Source organism: Coloeus monedula, assembly GCF_965178545.1.
Source record: "Coloeus monedula genome assembly, chromosome: 1".
NCBI classification, from domain to species: Eukaryota; Metazoa; Chordata; class Aves; order Passeriformes; family Corvidae; genus Coloeus; species Coloeus monedula.
The window spans coordinates 261341-276963 of record NC_138781.1 but is presented as its reverse complement, the minus strand read 5'-3'; the positions used below and the strand labels follow the sequence as shown (position 1 = coordinate 276963).

The following is a 15623-nucleotide window of genomic DNA, read 5'->3' as shown; positions in this document are numbered from 1 at the left end:
GCCAGCGGGGGCGCAGCGCCCCCTGGCGGGCGCGGCCGGCCCCGCCCGGCGGTCCCCATTGCCGGCCCTGCCCGGCGGTCGGTACCTGGCAGGGTCCGGGCCGGTTCTGGTCCCGGAGAACGCCCCGGCGGGGCCCAGGCAGGTTCCGGTCCCGGCGCTCGGCGCCGCCCCGGCGGGGCCCGGGCAGGTTCTGGTCCCGGTGAGTGCCACGGCGGGGTCCGGGCGGCCGGGCAGCGCCGCCGCTCCCTGGTGCGGGCTCCGCCGTTGGCACTGAGCGCGGCCGAGTGGTAACAGGGACTGGTCCTGCTCTGCCCCGGGGCCGCAGCCCCGCACCGCTCCGGGACGGCGCTGCCGCCGCTGCCCGTGGTCCGGACTCGGTGCCGTCGGTGCCCGCGGAGGGCGCGGCGGGCGGGGCGGCCGCGGCCTCCGCCCCATCCCCATGGCGGCCCCGGCCCGTTCCGGGGCGGGTCGGCCCAGCCCCGCGGTGGCGGCGCCGAGCACGGCCCGGACATGCGGGCGCGTCGTGGGAGCCCCGCGCCGGCGGCGGAGAGCGGCGGGCGTGGGGCCATGGGGCAGCCCCGCCGCTGACCATGGCCGAAGGCTGGCGCTGGGCCGGGCCGGGCCGGGGCGCCCCGCGGCCGAGCCCCCGCCGCGCCGTCAGCGTCTGCGAGTCGCTGGACTTGCAGGGCGTCCCCGCCGTCCAGGCCGCGCTCGGCGCCGCGCAGCAGCAGCGCCGGCGGCCCAAGAGCTTCTGCGCGGCGGGGAACGGGCTGCCTGGGGCGCTGCTGCCGCCGCCGCCCCCCGCCCGCGCCCGCGGCGGCCTCCTGGACCTGCTCCGGCTGCGCTCGCCCCGCAGGCAGAGCCCCGAGGACGAGAGCGACGGCCCCGATGAGGCGCAGCGCCCGCGCCCCAGCAGCATGACCTTCCTCCCCACCGCCCGGCCGTCGCACCCCACCGAGAGCCCCGGCTTCCTCCGGGGGGGCTCCCTGTGGGGCAGCCGCCGCTGGAACCTCTTCGGGGGCAGTGGCTGGAGCGGCTCCAGCCCCAGGAAGAACTTCAGCTCCCTGCGGAAAAGCTTCAGTTTCCGCCTGCGCCGGGGCCACGAGCTGCGGCGGTCGGAGTCTGGGGGGCTCCTGCGCCCCACGCGCCTCCGCACCAAGAGCGAGGGTGATGCCAGCTCCCTGCACACCTGCCCCAGCAAGCGGGACCTGCTGTACCCAGAGCTGACCAGGGTCGGGGGCCGGCTGCACACCGACCCCGTGCAGACAGGGGGACTCTGGAAACTCCTCACGAGCCGCTTCCGACGGCGAGAGCGTGGCAGCACCGGCAGCATGTGCCCCAAGGATCCCCATGGCGGTGTTGAGCCTGTCCTCCTGGGTGGGGGTCCTCTGCGGGCTCTGGGTAAGTAAGTACAGGGGCAGTGCTGGGCTGGCAAGAGCCTCCTGTGCCCACGGGGCCTGTGGCCTGTCACAGCTGAGGTCCTGGCCTGTGCACTGGCACCGGCTTCTGTCCTGGTGCTCTGCAGGGTTTGCACTGGGCTGCAGTGAGGTTGCTGTGAGTGTTCACAGGGTCGTGTCATACTCCAGTGTCCTGGGCACTGCCATCGTGCTGGAGCAGCCGTGGTGTGGCTGCTTGGGAGGATGTGCTCTGGGGTCTGGTTCCCTTGCTGGCCACATACCTGGGAATCAAGCATGTGTGTCGCATGTCCTGCTTGCCCTGGTGGTGTCCCAGCAAGAGCAGGGCGGGCTGAGCCTCCCTGCCCTTACCCCACAACATCGGTGGAATGGGGAGAGGAGTGCTGTTGGTGGGCTCCCAGGCAAGTGGGACTGTTTGGGGGCGATTGTCAGAGCAGAGGTGTGAAGCAGCACAGGGGGTTGGGGAGCCTTGCACACCCGTCTTGTGAGCGGCTCCCTGGTGCCAGGCCTCGTCTGGGCGATGCTCAGCCAGAGCCATCCCTGGCAAGGTCCTCCACTGGGGCCGAGTGGAGGCCACGTGTTTGGGAGCACAGGGACCCTCATCGGGTATGGGGCAGCCTGCAGAAAGCAGGTGTGGCATTACCAGTGATGGGACAGAGGAACAGAACACCCATGGGGTTGGGCATTCAGCTGGCACTGGCAGCTGAAGCAGCTCTCGGGTGTTTGACTCTCTGATGTTGGTGGGGAATTCTCTGCCGCTGGGGCTGTGTGGGGCCTCAGCTGGGGCTGTGCTGGTTGTGCCTCGGTGCCCTGTCCCCTTCCCGGCCCTGTGGAAGGAGCTGCAGGCGAGCCCCGTGGCCTGGCAGGCTGGGAGGCGACAGCAGCATCCACAGCTTTTTAAGGCATGGAACGCATGGAGCTGGGGGCTGGGCCAGGCCCCGCCGCCCGCTCCCGGGGGGCCTCGCTGGGTTCCAGTGCTCTGCTCTGCATCTGGGTGTTGTGGAGGCAGTTCTCTGCTTGGCTTAGGTGCCAGAGGGATGTCTTAGGGCTGGCGGGCTCTCCAGGGAGCCCACATGCTCCCGAGGTACCTGATTGCTCCTGGGGCAGTGGCTGTCCAGAACAGCGTTGTGCCCAGACGTTTCCCGGGAGGGCTGGGCCACAGGTATCAGCACAGGAGCAGCGCTGCTCAGGGGGCTCCATCCTCTAGCCCCCTCTGTCTTTCAGGTTCACTGTGCTCCAGGGAGGGGTTCTGGAGGCTCCGGTGGGTGCGGGGGCTGCCCGTGCACCACGAGGCAAAGGCCGGGATGCTGCTGCGCTCCGGGGGTTCTGGTGCTGGCAGGGCAGCCCGGGCTGTGTGCCGGTGCCGGCTGGGTGGCGGGAGGTTCCCAGGAGAGGGGAGGCTGCGCTCATGGCTGGGGAATGTGGGTGTATGCGGGCAGGGAGGGCCGGGCCCTGCCCCTGCAGCGGGGGGCCTGTTCCTGCTTGCCGCTTCCAGTGGGAGCTGCGCCAGCAGCAGCCGGCCCGGCGGCCGCATTCCCAGAGAAGCAGCTGAGGTTGAGCACTTGGTTGGCGTCCTCGCCTCTCACCTGGCTCCTCCATGAGACAGGTCAGAGCTCCCTTTGGATCCATCTTTGGGATACCCTGCTGAGGCTTCTGTGGGAAGTGGTGTGGGGGGCTTGGGGCCTCTGCAGCAGTGAGTGACCAGCCAGCTCATGCAGGACCACTGCTTGTTGCATGGATCAGCGTTTGCCACCGTGGCTCGTGCTGGAGGCAGAGGCTCAGGGATGACCTCTCCAGGCTGCCATCGGCAGTGTGGCAGAGCTCACACCAGGTTTTGTCGCACTGAGAACACCATTCATTACCCTCCTGGTACCCGCACAGTCCTTGTGCCCACCAACCTGTGTCCTCCTGGGGACAGTGAGGTGTGAAGGTGAGGCAGTGGTGAAGTCTGCACAGCAAAGTAGCTGCTGCTTGTCCTCTCTTGTGCCCCATCTCCCCACCATCTCTCTGCTTGGAATGTTGGTCCATGGCTTCCTCCAGTGGGAGCTGTGGGCCTCTGAGCCAGGGCTGGAGGGGCACAGCCTTAGTGCTGCTCCGACGGGGCTGCTCAGGAGGTCTCTGCCCCATTCCCGTTCCAGTCTTGCAGGCCGATGGTGTTCCAAACACCCTCTTGACATCCCACAAACTTTGATGCTCTGTGTGGGCGCTGCCCACCTTGCCCTGGGAAAGCTGCTGGTGCAGCCCCAACTTGCCCTCCTGGGGGGTGCAGCTGCAGCTGCGGTTATCAGCACTTGGAATAGCTGGATGTAGGAGTCCCGGCAGAGAGCCAAGCCAGCACTCTCTCTGTTTCCAGAACCTGGAGTGGTTTGTTTACAGCACGCTGTGATACCCACCCAGCCCCACACTCTTCATCCAGACATACCCACAAGAGCCAGGGGGATGCACCCAAGTGCTGCTCCCAGCCCTGGAGGGGTTCGGCTGGGATTGAGCACGCAGAGAGGTGATGGGGGATTTTAGGGTTTGTTACCCAAAAAAGATGTAAAGAGCCGATCCTTGTGTAATGGGCAAGGGAGGGCAACAGCCGTTAGGATTAGGGAGCAAAGTCGACACAGAGTGCAGCCAGCTTGGACTGACCCAGGTGATCGTGGTCAGTGGTTCAGAGCATTTCTAGGTATCCAGGTGTTGGCTGGTGCCATGTCAAAGAGGCTCTCTAATTGGCATGGTCTTGGGAAAACTGGACTGTTTTTGAATTGGAGTTGTCCCTGTGCATAGAGGGTCTGTGTGATGGGTACAGCATCTCTGATGGCTCAGGAAGCATTCCTCACCTGAGGGAACAGCATGGAGCTGTGTCAGGGAGGTTTAGGTTGGATTTCAGGAAAAAGTGCTTCCCCCAGAGGGTGGTTGGGCACTGAGCAGGCTCCCCAGGGAATGGTCACGGCCCCAAGGCTGCCAGAGCTCAGGGAGCATTTGGACAATGCTCTCGGGCACAGGGTGGGATTGTTGGGGTGTCTTTGCAGGGCCAGGGGTGGGGCTTAATGATCCTTGTGGGTCTCTTCCAGCTCAAGATATTCCATGATTCTGTGATCACAGCCGTGTCCCCTCTCCCAGAGAAATGCCCTGCTTTTTGAGGTTCTTTAAGGTACCTCCCTTTACTCTCCTGTGTGGAGTACTGATGTGCAGGGCATGTGAGGGAAGGCATCTGAGAGAAGACGGGGCTGTTTTCTCATGGATTGGGTGAAGTTTGTGTAGAGAGTTGGGTAGGTCATGATAAATATCACCTCGTGTTGGTACTTGCCTTCGTTGAGCTGGGAGTGTTGGTGAGAGGCAGAGGTGTCATGGTGGGGTTAGAGATGCCTTGGATGCTGAGGCCAGTCTGGTGTCCGCAGTTTGGAAAAGCTTGAGAGTTCTGGAAGGTGTCAGGGAGGGAGCTGTTGGGACAATACTCTGGAAGGCTCAGTTCCTAGGACGAGGCCAGAGGGTGTGCGGTGAGTGCAGAGGTGTCTGACTGCAGTCACTGGCAGCCTTAGGGAGAGGGAACCCTGTGCCTTCGGTGTTCACCTGCCAGCGCTCGTGAGGTTGCACGAGGAGCCGAGGTCAGGCACATTGGGAACAGGTTTGTGCTGGTGAGGTAGATCCCCACGGAGTGCTGTGATGGGAGGTTGTGAGTTCCTGTCTCTCTCTGTCACACTCTGCTGGGTTTTCCCTTCCAGCAGACCCTGTCCCACCATCACAGCAGGGTTTGGTCTGGGTCTTTGACAGTGTTTGGGTGGGGGCTGAAGAGCAGCAGGTGCCGAGAGGTTGAAATGCCTGGATCTTCCAGAGTCTGCATTGACCTCAGAGCACAGTGACACCAGCTGCTGCTGCCTGTGGCGTGGTGACGAAGCAATGGTGGCAGTTCCTAAGCGTGCCCTTTCCTAGAGAGACACAGAATTGTCTTTCTTTTGTTGCTGCAGAGTGTTTAAAGCTCTACTGAGATAATCCTTCCAAGATCATGTCCTTCAGTGGGTTCCTGTGCTAGCTCAGTGCTGACTGGAACGCTGCTATGCCTGTGCTGGTCCTTGACATGGAGAAATCCCCCTCCTGCCAGCATTGCTGGGGCAGAGGCTTTATCAGCCTGGCCTGGAAGGGGTGGCTGTGCCCAGGAAGGGTAGCTGTGCCCAGGCACGCTGCCTCTGCCTGCCTTTGATCTGTGTGTGGGCTCAGGTGGGTCCGTTTGTGTGGCCACAGTGGTGGCCACGAGTGGCCTTGGTTTGTGTGGCCTCTGCTGTGTTTGCACAGCCTCTGACCTGGTTTCAAGGCTGGGTTTAGTGTCCAGGGCTGCAGTGTCCAAGGGAGTTCCACCATGGCTTGGATAATGAGTTGGTTAATTATTAGTTGCTGTGTGGGGAGACCACATGTGTCTGGCACTGGCGCTTCTGGAGCACAGGGTAGATGAACCTGCTGCGCATCATCCCGTGGAGGGAGCATCTGGGGTGAGAAGTTGAATTTGGTCGGCCAGCCCCTTTCTCCTCCCAGCTACCCTGCAGCATGAGGGTGCTGAGAGCTGTGGGTCTGTGGCTGAACCCCCTCCAAGCTGTCTTCGGGGCACAGGGAGCTGCGGTGTCCGAGCTCTGTGATGGAGGGTGCTGATCCTGCCTCCTCAGTGCGTGCCACTGCTGTGCCACAGCTGGGGTCTGGTCTGTAGGTCCTGAAGGTGGCCAGGATGACCAGCTGACCAAGGGACATCGGCTACAGAGTGCCTCCTTTATGTCCCTGTCTGCTTCTCTGCATGGCAGAGGCTCTGCCCACCCCAGAATTGCCAGCTCTCCCAAATTTCCACCTTCTGCAGTACAGCTGCCTATGCCAGGAAGTCTCCATCAACAGAAGCTTCTGGGGAGTAACAGAATTGGCCTGAATCTCCTTTTCCCAGGTCAGTCTGGACTGATCTCCTCTTGTGTGGTTGTGTCATGGAGCGAAGGATACTGTTGGGCTGTGCTGAAGCTCTTGGTGTGACAGTGGTTCTCTGAGCCCACTGCTTCTGCTTTGAAGGTCAGGTACACCTGGGGAAGGCACTGAACTGCAGCATGGACAGCCTGGTCACTTCTGTGTGATGAAATAACAAAGAGAAGATGCAGGAAGAGTGAGCAGGTGTATTTTCATCTGGAATTGTGCAGCCAGTCCAGCAGTGAAGCTGATCCAGTAGATCGTGACTCCCTGATGCTACATGAGATCAGTCCCTGGAGGTGTCTCCTGCTGGAGGCAATCCCTGCTGAGCGAGCTGGCAGCGGGGCTCAGGTGCTGTGGGAAGCGGCTCCGAGTGCTCAGCTCCCTGCCGGGATTGCGGGTGGTGCCTCAGCCCCGTCAGGTTGCCGGTGCCTCGCTGTGTGCTTCCACATGGTTACAGCTGCCCCCAGGAGACAATGGGGATCGTGTGCCTGTTCAGTGGGGAGCGGTGCCTGCGGACTGGGCACCCCCCTGGCTCAGGATGTGGGTGGGGAGGGTCTGGGGGCCCGGAGGGAAGTGGGGAAGGTCTGGCAGCCCCAGAGGGAACAGTGCTGTTTGAAGGGGGCTCCAAATCAGTCTGCTACTGCAGACTTGGACCTTTCCTGCTGCTCTGGTGTGTAATAGCTGCAGCAACACACAGGGTGTACAATGTCACACTGACAGGGTTCGTAGCCATGAGTGCAGGGACTTGCCATGTTCTGCATTTTGACAACCAAGGATGAACACTGGTATGGACAGAGCTGACATCGGGGTCACGTCACTGGTTTTCAGCAGCCAGCTGCTTGGTCTGTGGTTGTTTTGGGTTGAGTAACTGCTCGTGAGGTGCCCTTTGGCAGCTCTGTGGGTGTGATCTGTGCCCGCCCGCACACGCTGCTGTGGGAGCTGATGGCGGAGAAGGGAAGCAAGTGCAAGAAATCAGGGCGGGGGGAGGGGGTGGGAGAAGGCTTCATGCTGGGGATGTCTGAGATCTGGGTGATAGAGCCATCCCTGTGAGCATGGGTGCAGGCAGCTGCAGGACACAGGGCCCAGGTGATGTGAGAAATACCTTTGGGTTTGTGGATGGCTCATCTGCACATATGTGGTTCCCCCACCTGTTGGGGTGGTGTGTACGTGTTTTGTGTGTCCCTTGTGTGGTGAGAGAAGGGTGATTGGCATGTTCTGGGGCAGAGCAGGGGGTGTAAAAAGGACCAGGGAACACTTAAAGTGACAGACTATAAGTTATGCAATTGTGGCAGGGACCCCAGCCTGACATGTGGAAGTGGATTGTGCTCCAAACCCTCAGGCCTTCCCAGACTGGCTGATAGTCACAGAATCACAGAATCACTGAGGCTGGAAAAGGCCTCTCAGAGCATCCAGTCCAACCATTTCCCTGGCAGTGCCAAGACCACCACCAGCCCATGTCCCTAGGTGCCACATCCACATGGCTTTTAAATCCCTCCAGGAATGGTGACCCTGCCACTGTCCTGGGCAGCCTGTGCCAGGACTGGACAGCTGATTCAGAGAAAAAATATTCCCAGTATCAAACCTAAACCTCCCCTGGTGCAACTTGAGGCCATTTCCTCTTGTCCTGTCATGTCTTGATGGCCTAGAGTACCATGTCCAGGTGGTGGGTGGGAAGCTTCACCACATGCCTCAGGGTGCAGACAGAGGGCACGTGCCTGCTCCGGAGTGTGGACATGAATGGCCTCTTTGCCTCCCAGGCACTGCCCTCTTCATCCTTAATCAATCTGTGCAGGAGGAAGCTGCCTCCTGCTCAGCTAATGAGGCAGGAGAGAGGTGGGGGCAGTGCATGAGTGGTGCTCCAGACAGGTGTTCAGAGTCATGGTCCTGAACAAGAGGTGTGTCTGTTCACCGAGGTGGTACTCAGATGAAGGGTTGGTGTGTGCAGGTCTGGCCCAGGATAGCAGGGGCACACAGGGGTCTTCTGCTCCTGACACCTGTGACCTTGGCTCCAGAAGGGGCCTCAGAGGGACCACGCTCCTCCAAGATGTGCTTCTCAGTAACTTCCAGGCGATTGTGAAGGAATGGAGATTCCAGCTGCACTGTGTAAAGTGGTGCTTGCACCCTGGCATGGTGCTGAGTGGAGACAGTGTGGGTGCAGGCAGTGTGCTGGGCCATGCCGGGACCCCTGGGCTGTGCCAGGACCCCTGGGCTGTGCTGAGACCCCTGGGCTGTGCCAGGACCCCTGGGCTGCGCTGACACCCCTGGGCTGTCGATGCCACATGTGCCGGGTGGGTAACCAGGACCAGTCGGTGGCCTGGGCTGACATTCAGGCTTGGCAGATGCTGGAGCAGGTGGACAGATGTGCAGGCTGTGCCTGGTGTTCAGTGGGAGTGAGGAGCTGGGTGAGTTGTGTGGCTGAGCACAGTCCTGTTGGCCTTGTGGTGTCAGTGTTTATTTGTGTTGAGGTTTACTCAGGGGCCTTCTCAGCAAGTCAAAAATCGAAGTGTTGCAAACAAACTCTTGAACCTGGGTTAAAAACCAAGCAAGGATCTATTGGGACAGTTGGTGCAGGAGGCAGCTGTTGGGGCAGCTTGTCGTGGTCATCCTCGAGCAGATCCAGAGAGAGCCCAGCCTGCCCTCTCCAGGGCTCTCCCTGCCTCTCCTCCTTCCCAAGGCCGATCACTGGGTGTGTGTGTCTTGTGCTCCACTCAGAACCTGCCAAAAACCTGCTGTGTGTAGTGAAACAGCACGAGTGTGTGCTGCCTGCTCCCATCAGGGAATGCTGGGGACAGAGAAGGCCTGGATGGTGCTTTATCTGTCTCATTACCTGCCAAAGAGGCTGAGCGGGGCAGAAGTCCCAAGTGGAGGTGACAGCTTTTTTTAGACCCAGTGATGCGGTTGGAAATACAGGTGTGCTGTTACCTTTTGGAAAGGGCTCAAGAATGTATCATTTTCCTCATGACTGATGAATTGTTTTAATAAAAAAATTACCTCTGCCTAAAAAAGGAAAGGGCAGGTGAAAGACACCACGGAGAAACAATTCCTCAGGATGGCTATAAATAACCTGGTGTTCCTGCAGCAGACGTGGGGATTATTTGTCTGTAGCTCCTGGAAAAGGAGTGTTCCTAAATCAGCCATGGAAGATAAACTCCAGGTAGGAGCATCATGTTCTCACCTTTCTTGAACATGGTGGATGAGTGTGTTGTGGCCTGTGGGTGCTGGTGGCTGCACAAAACTGGGACAAGGGCACAGTGCCGGGTTATGGTTTGTCACCTCGTGCTCTCTGAGCAGCTTAGGCAGCCCTCTGGCCGTGGGAGGAGGACAGGGCTCTCCTCCATGGCTTTGGGCTGCCCAGTGAGGTGAGAGAGGTGAGATGAAGCTTCAGCCTGGAGATGGAGGAAGGGCTGCTGCTGTTGTATGTCTAACCTCCCCTAAGGAGTTATGAGGGCCAAATACGAGTTGGAGTGAGGGCAGGCGCTGGAGGGCTCTGGCACGGCTGTGGAGCCCAGTGCTGCCCCAAAACAAGACAGATGCTCTGAGGGCTGGAGCCAGACTGGGAGAGGCTGGGGGTGTTCACCTGGAGAAGGCTCCAGGGAGAGCTCAGAGCCCCTTGCAGGGCCTAAAGGGGCTCCAGGAGAGCTGGAGAGGGACTGGGGACAAGGCATGGAGGGACAGGACACAGGGAATGGCTTCCCACTGCCAGAGGGCAGGGCTGGGTGGGATAGTGGAAAGGAATTGCTGGCTGGGAGGGTGGTCTGGGGACTGCTGGAGCAGGCACTAGGAGTTGTGGTTGTGGGGTTAGAGCTGCTGGGGCAGGTCTGGAGCCACCCTCCCTGTGGCCTTGGGTGACACTGCCCAGGTCATCGTGTTTGATTGCTGCCCACTTTTGGGTCTGGATTTGAGCTTCCCTTCTGAGCCCATCTGAGATTCCCATTCCTGCAATAGTCTGTGGCCACAGATTTGGCAGGTTTATTACAGGCTTCTGAAGATGCAGAGCTCCCACAGGTTTCTGGTCTCCAAAAATCCTTTCTGTTTGTATGTGATAAACATGCAGGAGGTGCTGCTCCTATGGGTCCTGCCCTGGAGCTGGTGTTGGATGGAAGGTCTGGCCTTGCCAAGGCAAGTGAGGGACTCAGATTTGTCAGGAGGGGCTGCTGGCTGCTTCTGGTATTCAAGGTGTCCTCCAGGCTCCTGCTCCTCCTCCAGATGCTCTGTGGCAGGATGGGGGTGTTTCCTCAAGCCACGCCAGATTGCCACAGCCTCTGTAAGCCTATTGCAGCATGCTGCCAATTCCATAATACGCCATAATTAATTGTGTTTGCGTTCAGTCAGGAGCGTGGCTGATATCCTGCTGTCAGCTCCACCGCTGCACGGCCTGCGGCATGCTGAGGGCAGGGCTCGGGGCGCTGGCATGGGCCCTCAGTTCCGGGTCTTGTGCAGCCCCAGTGCTCCCCAAAAGGGTATCTGGTCCCTAGGGCTTCCCTTGTCCTCCATGCCTCAGGGCAGGGGATGCTGAAGGGGTTTTTGTGCTCCTGCAGGGCAGAAGGGAGGGTTCCAGCCAGCAGTGCCCAGCCTCTTTGCTGCCATACTGCCCTTGGCTCGGCTGCTCCTCCCCACCTGGGGCTCCGGCTGCGTGTTGGGTCCTCATGCAGCTCTGTGTCTCTGGATGAGGTAGAAGGGAGGGAAGAACCATAAATCTGCCTGGAGGGAGCAGGGAGAGTGTAGCAGGATCCTTGCTGGGATCTTGAGGGTGACCTGATGGTTTCTCCCCTCTGTCCACAGATTCGTTTGTGAACAGCCAGGAATGGACCCTGAGTCGCTCGGTGCCTGAGCTGAAGGTGGTGAGTACTCGTGGCTTGTGCCTGGGATACTCCTGGTTGCCCAAACCCTCAAGAAAATCCTGCATTTTCACATGGCCTGGTGGAAACACACGGAGACTTCAGCCTCAGAAGGGAGGGAGGAGCTGGAGCTGCTGCCATACCAGGGAAGGACTGGGGTTTCTCGGCAGCTCGTCCTGGTAGGGGTGAGCCAGAGGTTGTTGATCTGGGAGAGTACTTGGATGTGAAGGTGAAAAGGCACCATTTGAGCCGCTCAGCCTCCCTGCTGGCCCTGGCAGAGCCGTGATACCTGTCTGGGTGCTGCTGCTCAAGCTGATGCAGCAGAAGCAGGTGTGGATCCCAGGTGGTGGTTTGGGTACATGTCCCTGGTGGTCACCCCCAGAGCAGCCGTGCTGGCATGGGTCACGTCACTGCTCCGTCAGAGGCTCACTGATCTCAGCTCTGCACTGCGCTTCCCCCACCTCTGCCGAGGTGTCCCTGCCCTGGAGGGCTGCTGCAGGATGACAGCAGCTCTGTTCTGCCACACCGAGGGGCTGGGGCTCCCCGGGTCTGTCAGCGCAGGGTGGGTTTCCCCCGGACTCGCCATTGCGAGGCTCCCCCAGCTCCCTGTGGGGTGTGGTCTCTGTGGTCAGGGGGCTGCCCCCACCCCCTTGCCCCTGGCACAGCCCCTCCAAGTGGGACAGGGTCAGTGTTGCGGGCTCCGGGGTGGCCAGGAGGTGATGTTGGGGTGGGCAGGATGCTGCAGGTGCTTCAGTGATCGATTCCTCCCTCTGCTCTTCCTGCGCTCTCCGTGCCAGCCCTCAGCGCCCTTTGCAGGCTCCTGGTGTGTGCCCTTCAGCTCTTTCTCCCTTCAGTTTTTGCAAGATTAACTTTTTTCAGTATTAGTCCAAGAAACAAAAGAACAAAACTCTTCTTGCAAAACGTTCCAGCACCATCCTGAGAATCAAACCAAACTTTGAATATTCATTTGTTAGTTTACCTGTGAAATGCATTTTAAAAAATGTTCTCACAGATGTTTGGGTGTTGCCACTTGATGTTGAGGCTCTGCAAGGCTGCAGAGCTGTGCTGCCAGCTAAACCATCCCAAAGCTTTTAGTTCTTCCTCAAGTAGCACAGCCCTTTCCCCAGGTTTTGCATGACCTCTGGGGATCTCTGTTGCTCTGGGGTTTCATCCAACCAAAGCAGCTCTTCTAAAAGCCTTGAGACCTTTCGGAGTCCTAGTTTAGAGTGACAGAGCCATTTGGGTTGGAAAAGCCTTTGGAGATCGTTGAGTCCAGCTGCTTCCCCAGCGCTCCCAAGGCCATCACTGACTGTGTCCCCAGGTGCCACTTCCACACAGCTTTTAAATTCCCCCAGGGGTAGGGACTCCACCCCCGCCATGGACAGCCTGTGCCAGGGCCAGACAGCCCTTCTGGGGAAGGAATGTTCCCAATATCCAACCTGAGCCTGCCCTGGCCCAGCCTGAGGCCTTTCCCTCTTGTTCTGTCCTTTGTTCCTGGGAGCAGAGCCCGACCCCCCCCCGGCTGCCCCCTCCTGTCAGGGACTTGTGCAGAGCCACAAGGTCCCCCCTGAGCCTCCTTTGCTCCAGGCTCAGCCCCTTTTGCAGCTCCCTCAGCCGCTCCTGGGGCTCCAGCCCCTTCCCAGCTCCATTCTCTTCTCTGGACATGCTCCAGCCCCTCCAGGTCTTTCTTGTTGTGAGGGACCTGACACTGTCCCAGCAAGAAACATTGCCAGGCTTCACTCCCTTCCCATTTTCAAGCAGCTCTGTGTCCTCTGTCTCTCCTGCAGGAGTTGAGGGTCTTGCTGCTCTCCCTGCTTGTTCCCAAGCATTCAGGATACTTCCTCCAAGGTTTTTGAATAATTTCATGTATTGAAGATATGTTCAGCAGTTTTCCCTCACTCAGTTTTCTCCCAAAGCTGCCTCCCAGTGCTGCAGGCCAGGAGGAGGCTGTGACCGAGCAGTTCTTGCAGAGGGGCACTGACGGTGCCTCCTGGCAGGACTCATCCCCTGCACCTGGCACTGGGCAGTGCCAGCACAGTGCTGACTGCGTTCCTGCATTCTCCCAAAAATCATGGAGCAGAGGTTCCCACAGTGCTTACACACCTTGTTTGGCTCCAGTCTGGTGTCTCTCAGGGGCTGTGTTCCTCAGGATTGTCAGTTCTGTGGCTGGTTTGAAGCTCCACGTGAGCTCGAGGACATGGCAGAGCAGCAGGATTTTGGTGAGATGCAGGTCAGGGTTTGTACTATGTGCAGACAAAATGTAACTGCAGCCTCCATCCCAGTGTTCGAGCTAAATGCCGTTGGAGTGTTTATCTTTGGCGTGGCATGGCACCCTCGCTGCTGGGCAGCCTCGGGAACCACTCCATTGGCACAGGAGCCATGGCCAACCTGGCACCGAACCCCTGAGCTGCCTGCCCAGAGCTGGGCTCTCCAGAGTTTCTTCCGTGGAGCCTGCTTTAGTACTCCCACCTGGAGTGCTGTGTCCATGCCAGGGGCCCCCAACAAAACAAAGACATTGACCTGGAGTGAGTCCAGAGGAGGCCATGGAGCTGCTCTGAGGGCTGGAGCCCCTCTGGAGCCAGGCTGGGAGAGCTGGGGGTGTTCAGCCTGGAGAAGAGAAGGTTCTGGTGAACTTAGAGCCCCTTCCAGTGGGTTGCAGCCCAGCCCATGTTCTCTGTGCTGTCAGCAGTCTGAATGCGCTGTCGGGGTCTGTAGTTGCTGTGGCAGGTGATGGATGTGGCAGCGGTGTGAGCGGCCCGGCCGTGCCCGTGGGAGCCCACTGATCGGCGCTCCCTGCTCCTGCCGCACGCTGGCTCCACTGGCACAGGCGGAATTGGCAAACAGGGCGGTGTCCTGCGCTTGGTAGCATGGTCTGTGACACCAGGACGCCAGAATGCCGGCGGCCACAGGGCTGGTGCCTCTCTGCTTCTCACTGGGGGTGTGTGGATGGCCCAGGGCAGGACCCTTGGCAGGACCCTTGGCAGGACCCAGAGCAGCAGGACTGTTTGAGCACCTGGTGGAGAGCTGGAGAACCTGCCTGGTGGTGACTCACTTGCCAAGCTCATCCCAGTGCCTGGAAAAGTTTGGCTGTAAACTTCCGTGGCAGCAGAGGCAGCTTTAATGTTTGTAGCCACTCCTCACCCTACGTCTTCAGCACTGGTGTGGCCATGTGAGTGCAGCTGTACAGAATCACAGAACCATTCAGGCTGGAAAAGCCCTCTAAGATCATCAAGTCCAGCCATCAACCAGCACCACCACCATGTTCACCACTAAGCTATATCCTCAAGTGCCACATCCACATTTTTTTAACACTTCCAGGGATTCAGCTGAAGGTGACCCCTTCCCTTTTTGTGGAAAAATTTACCTGATACCCGCCCTAAACCTCCCCTGATGCAATTTGAGGATGTTTCCTCTTGTCCTGTCATTAGTAACTTGGGAGCAGAGCCCAATACCCCCCCGGCTGCCCCCTCCTGTCAGGGACTTGTGCAGAGCCACAAGGTCCCCCCTGAGCTCCTTTTCTCCAGGTTGAGCCCCTTTCGCAGCTCCCTCAGCTGATTCTCATCAGACTTGTGCTCCAGACCCTTCAGTACAGACCTGGTCCCACAATGAAGCAGCATTAAATGGTCAGGAAGACACTGACAATGGGCAGAGCTGGGCTCTCTGACTAACCCATCCTGGGACACCCACCTGCATTTCATAGCAAATCTGAGGGTGCTGCAGTCAGATGTGCTTCTGCCCAATTAAATTGAGGGCTCAGTAGCTTTGTCCTTCAGTTTGGTTGAACGCTGGTGCTGGGTGTTCCCGTGTGGGTGGCACCATCGTGCTGGGAGGTGCACGTAGTGCTGCCGTGGTGCTGGAGCCTCAGGCATGAGCACATGCTGGGCCTGTACCCGACGTGTAGCTGGCCTCTGCTCCCCTTCTACTGGCAGCTACTGTCCAGAGCTGCAACACCCCAAAGCTGGGGATGTGTGGGCTGGGAGAAGAGGTTTTTCTCCTCCTGAGTTGACTTGGGATGGCAGGTGTTCCCTGAGGAGCAGAAGGGCTGTGGGAAGAGCTGATGTGGCTCTGGCAGGGCTGTGCCTGTTCAGTTGAGGATGAGAGTACCCACTGCCCTCTGTCCAGGTGGCTGTGCCCCAGTCTCGGCTGCTGTCTGCCCAACTGAGCCCAGTCAGTGTCTCCTGGCCTCCCACCGAGCGCTGGGCTGGGTCACACCATTGCCGTGTCCTCTGAGGGACACCTCTGCCTCTTATCAGCATGTGCCCAGGCACTGGTGGTGTCACCTCACGGGGGTGGCCTTGTGTACAGGAACACGTGCTGGGCACACGGCTGACACGTGTGTCTGTTCCAGGGCATCGTGGGGAACCTGTCCAGTGGCAAGTCGGCCCTGGTGCACCGCTACCTGACCGGCACCTACGTGCAGGAGGAGTCTCCAGAGGGTAAGGTC

The 15623-nt window shown here is 59.6% G+C and overlaps 1 protein-coding gene across 3 annotated transcripts in view; it reads left to right on the top strand.

The window, feature by feature from the left end:
- Positions 1-15623, top strand: part of AGAP3 (ArfGAP with GTPase domain, ankyrin repeat and PH domain 3) — a gene marked incomplete at its 5' end in the record, with an annotated part of 110618 nt that overhangs the window by 28547 nt on the left and 66448 nt on the right. For 2 of the 3 annotated variants that reach the window (XM_082302644.1, XM_082302645.1), the window contains 2 exons: positions 11124-11182; positions 15528-15615. In XM_082302644.1, coding sequence (XP_082158770.1) covers positions 11124-11182; positions 15528-15615 — 147 coding nt within the window. Of the gene's footprint in view, positions 1-590; positions 1402-11123; positions 11183-15527; positions 15616-15623 lie in introns of those variants that run through there. The other variant, XM_082302643.1, reaches the window with a different exon arrangement.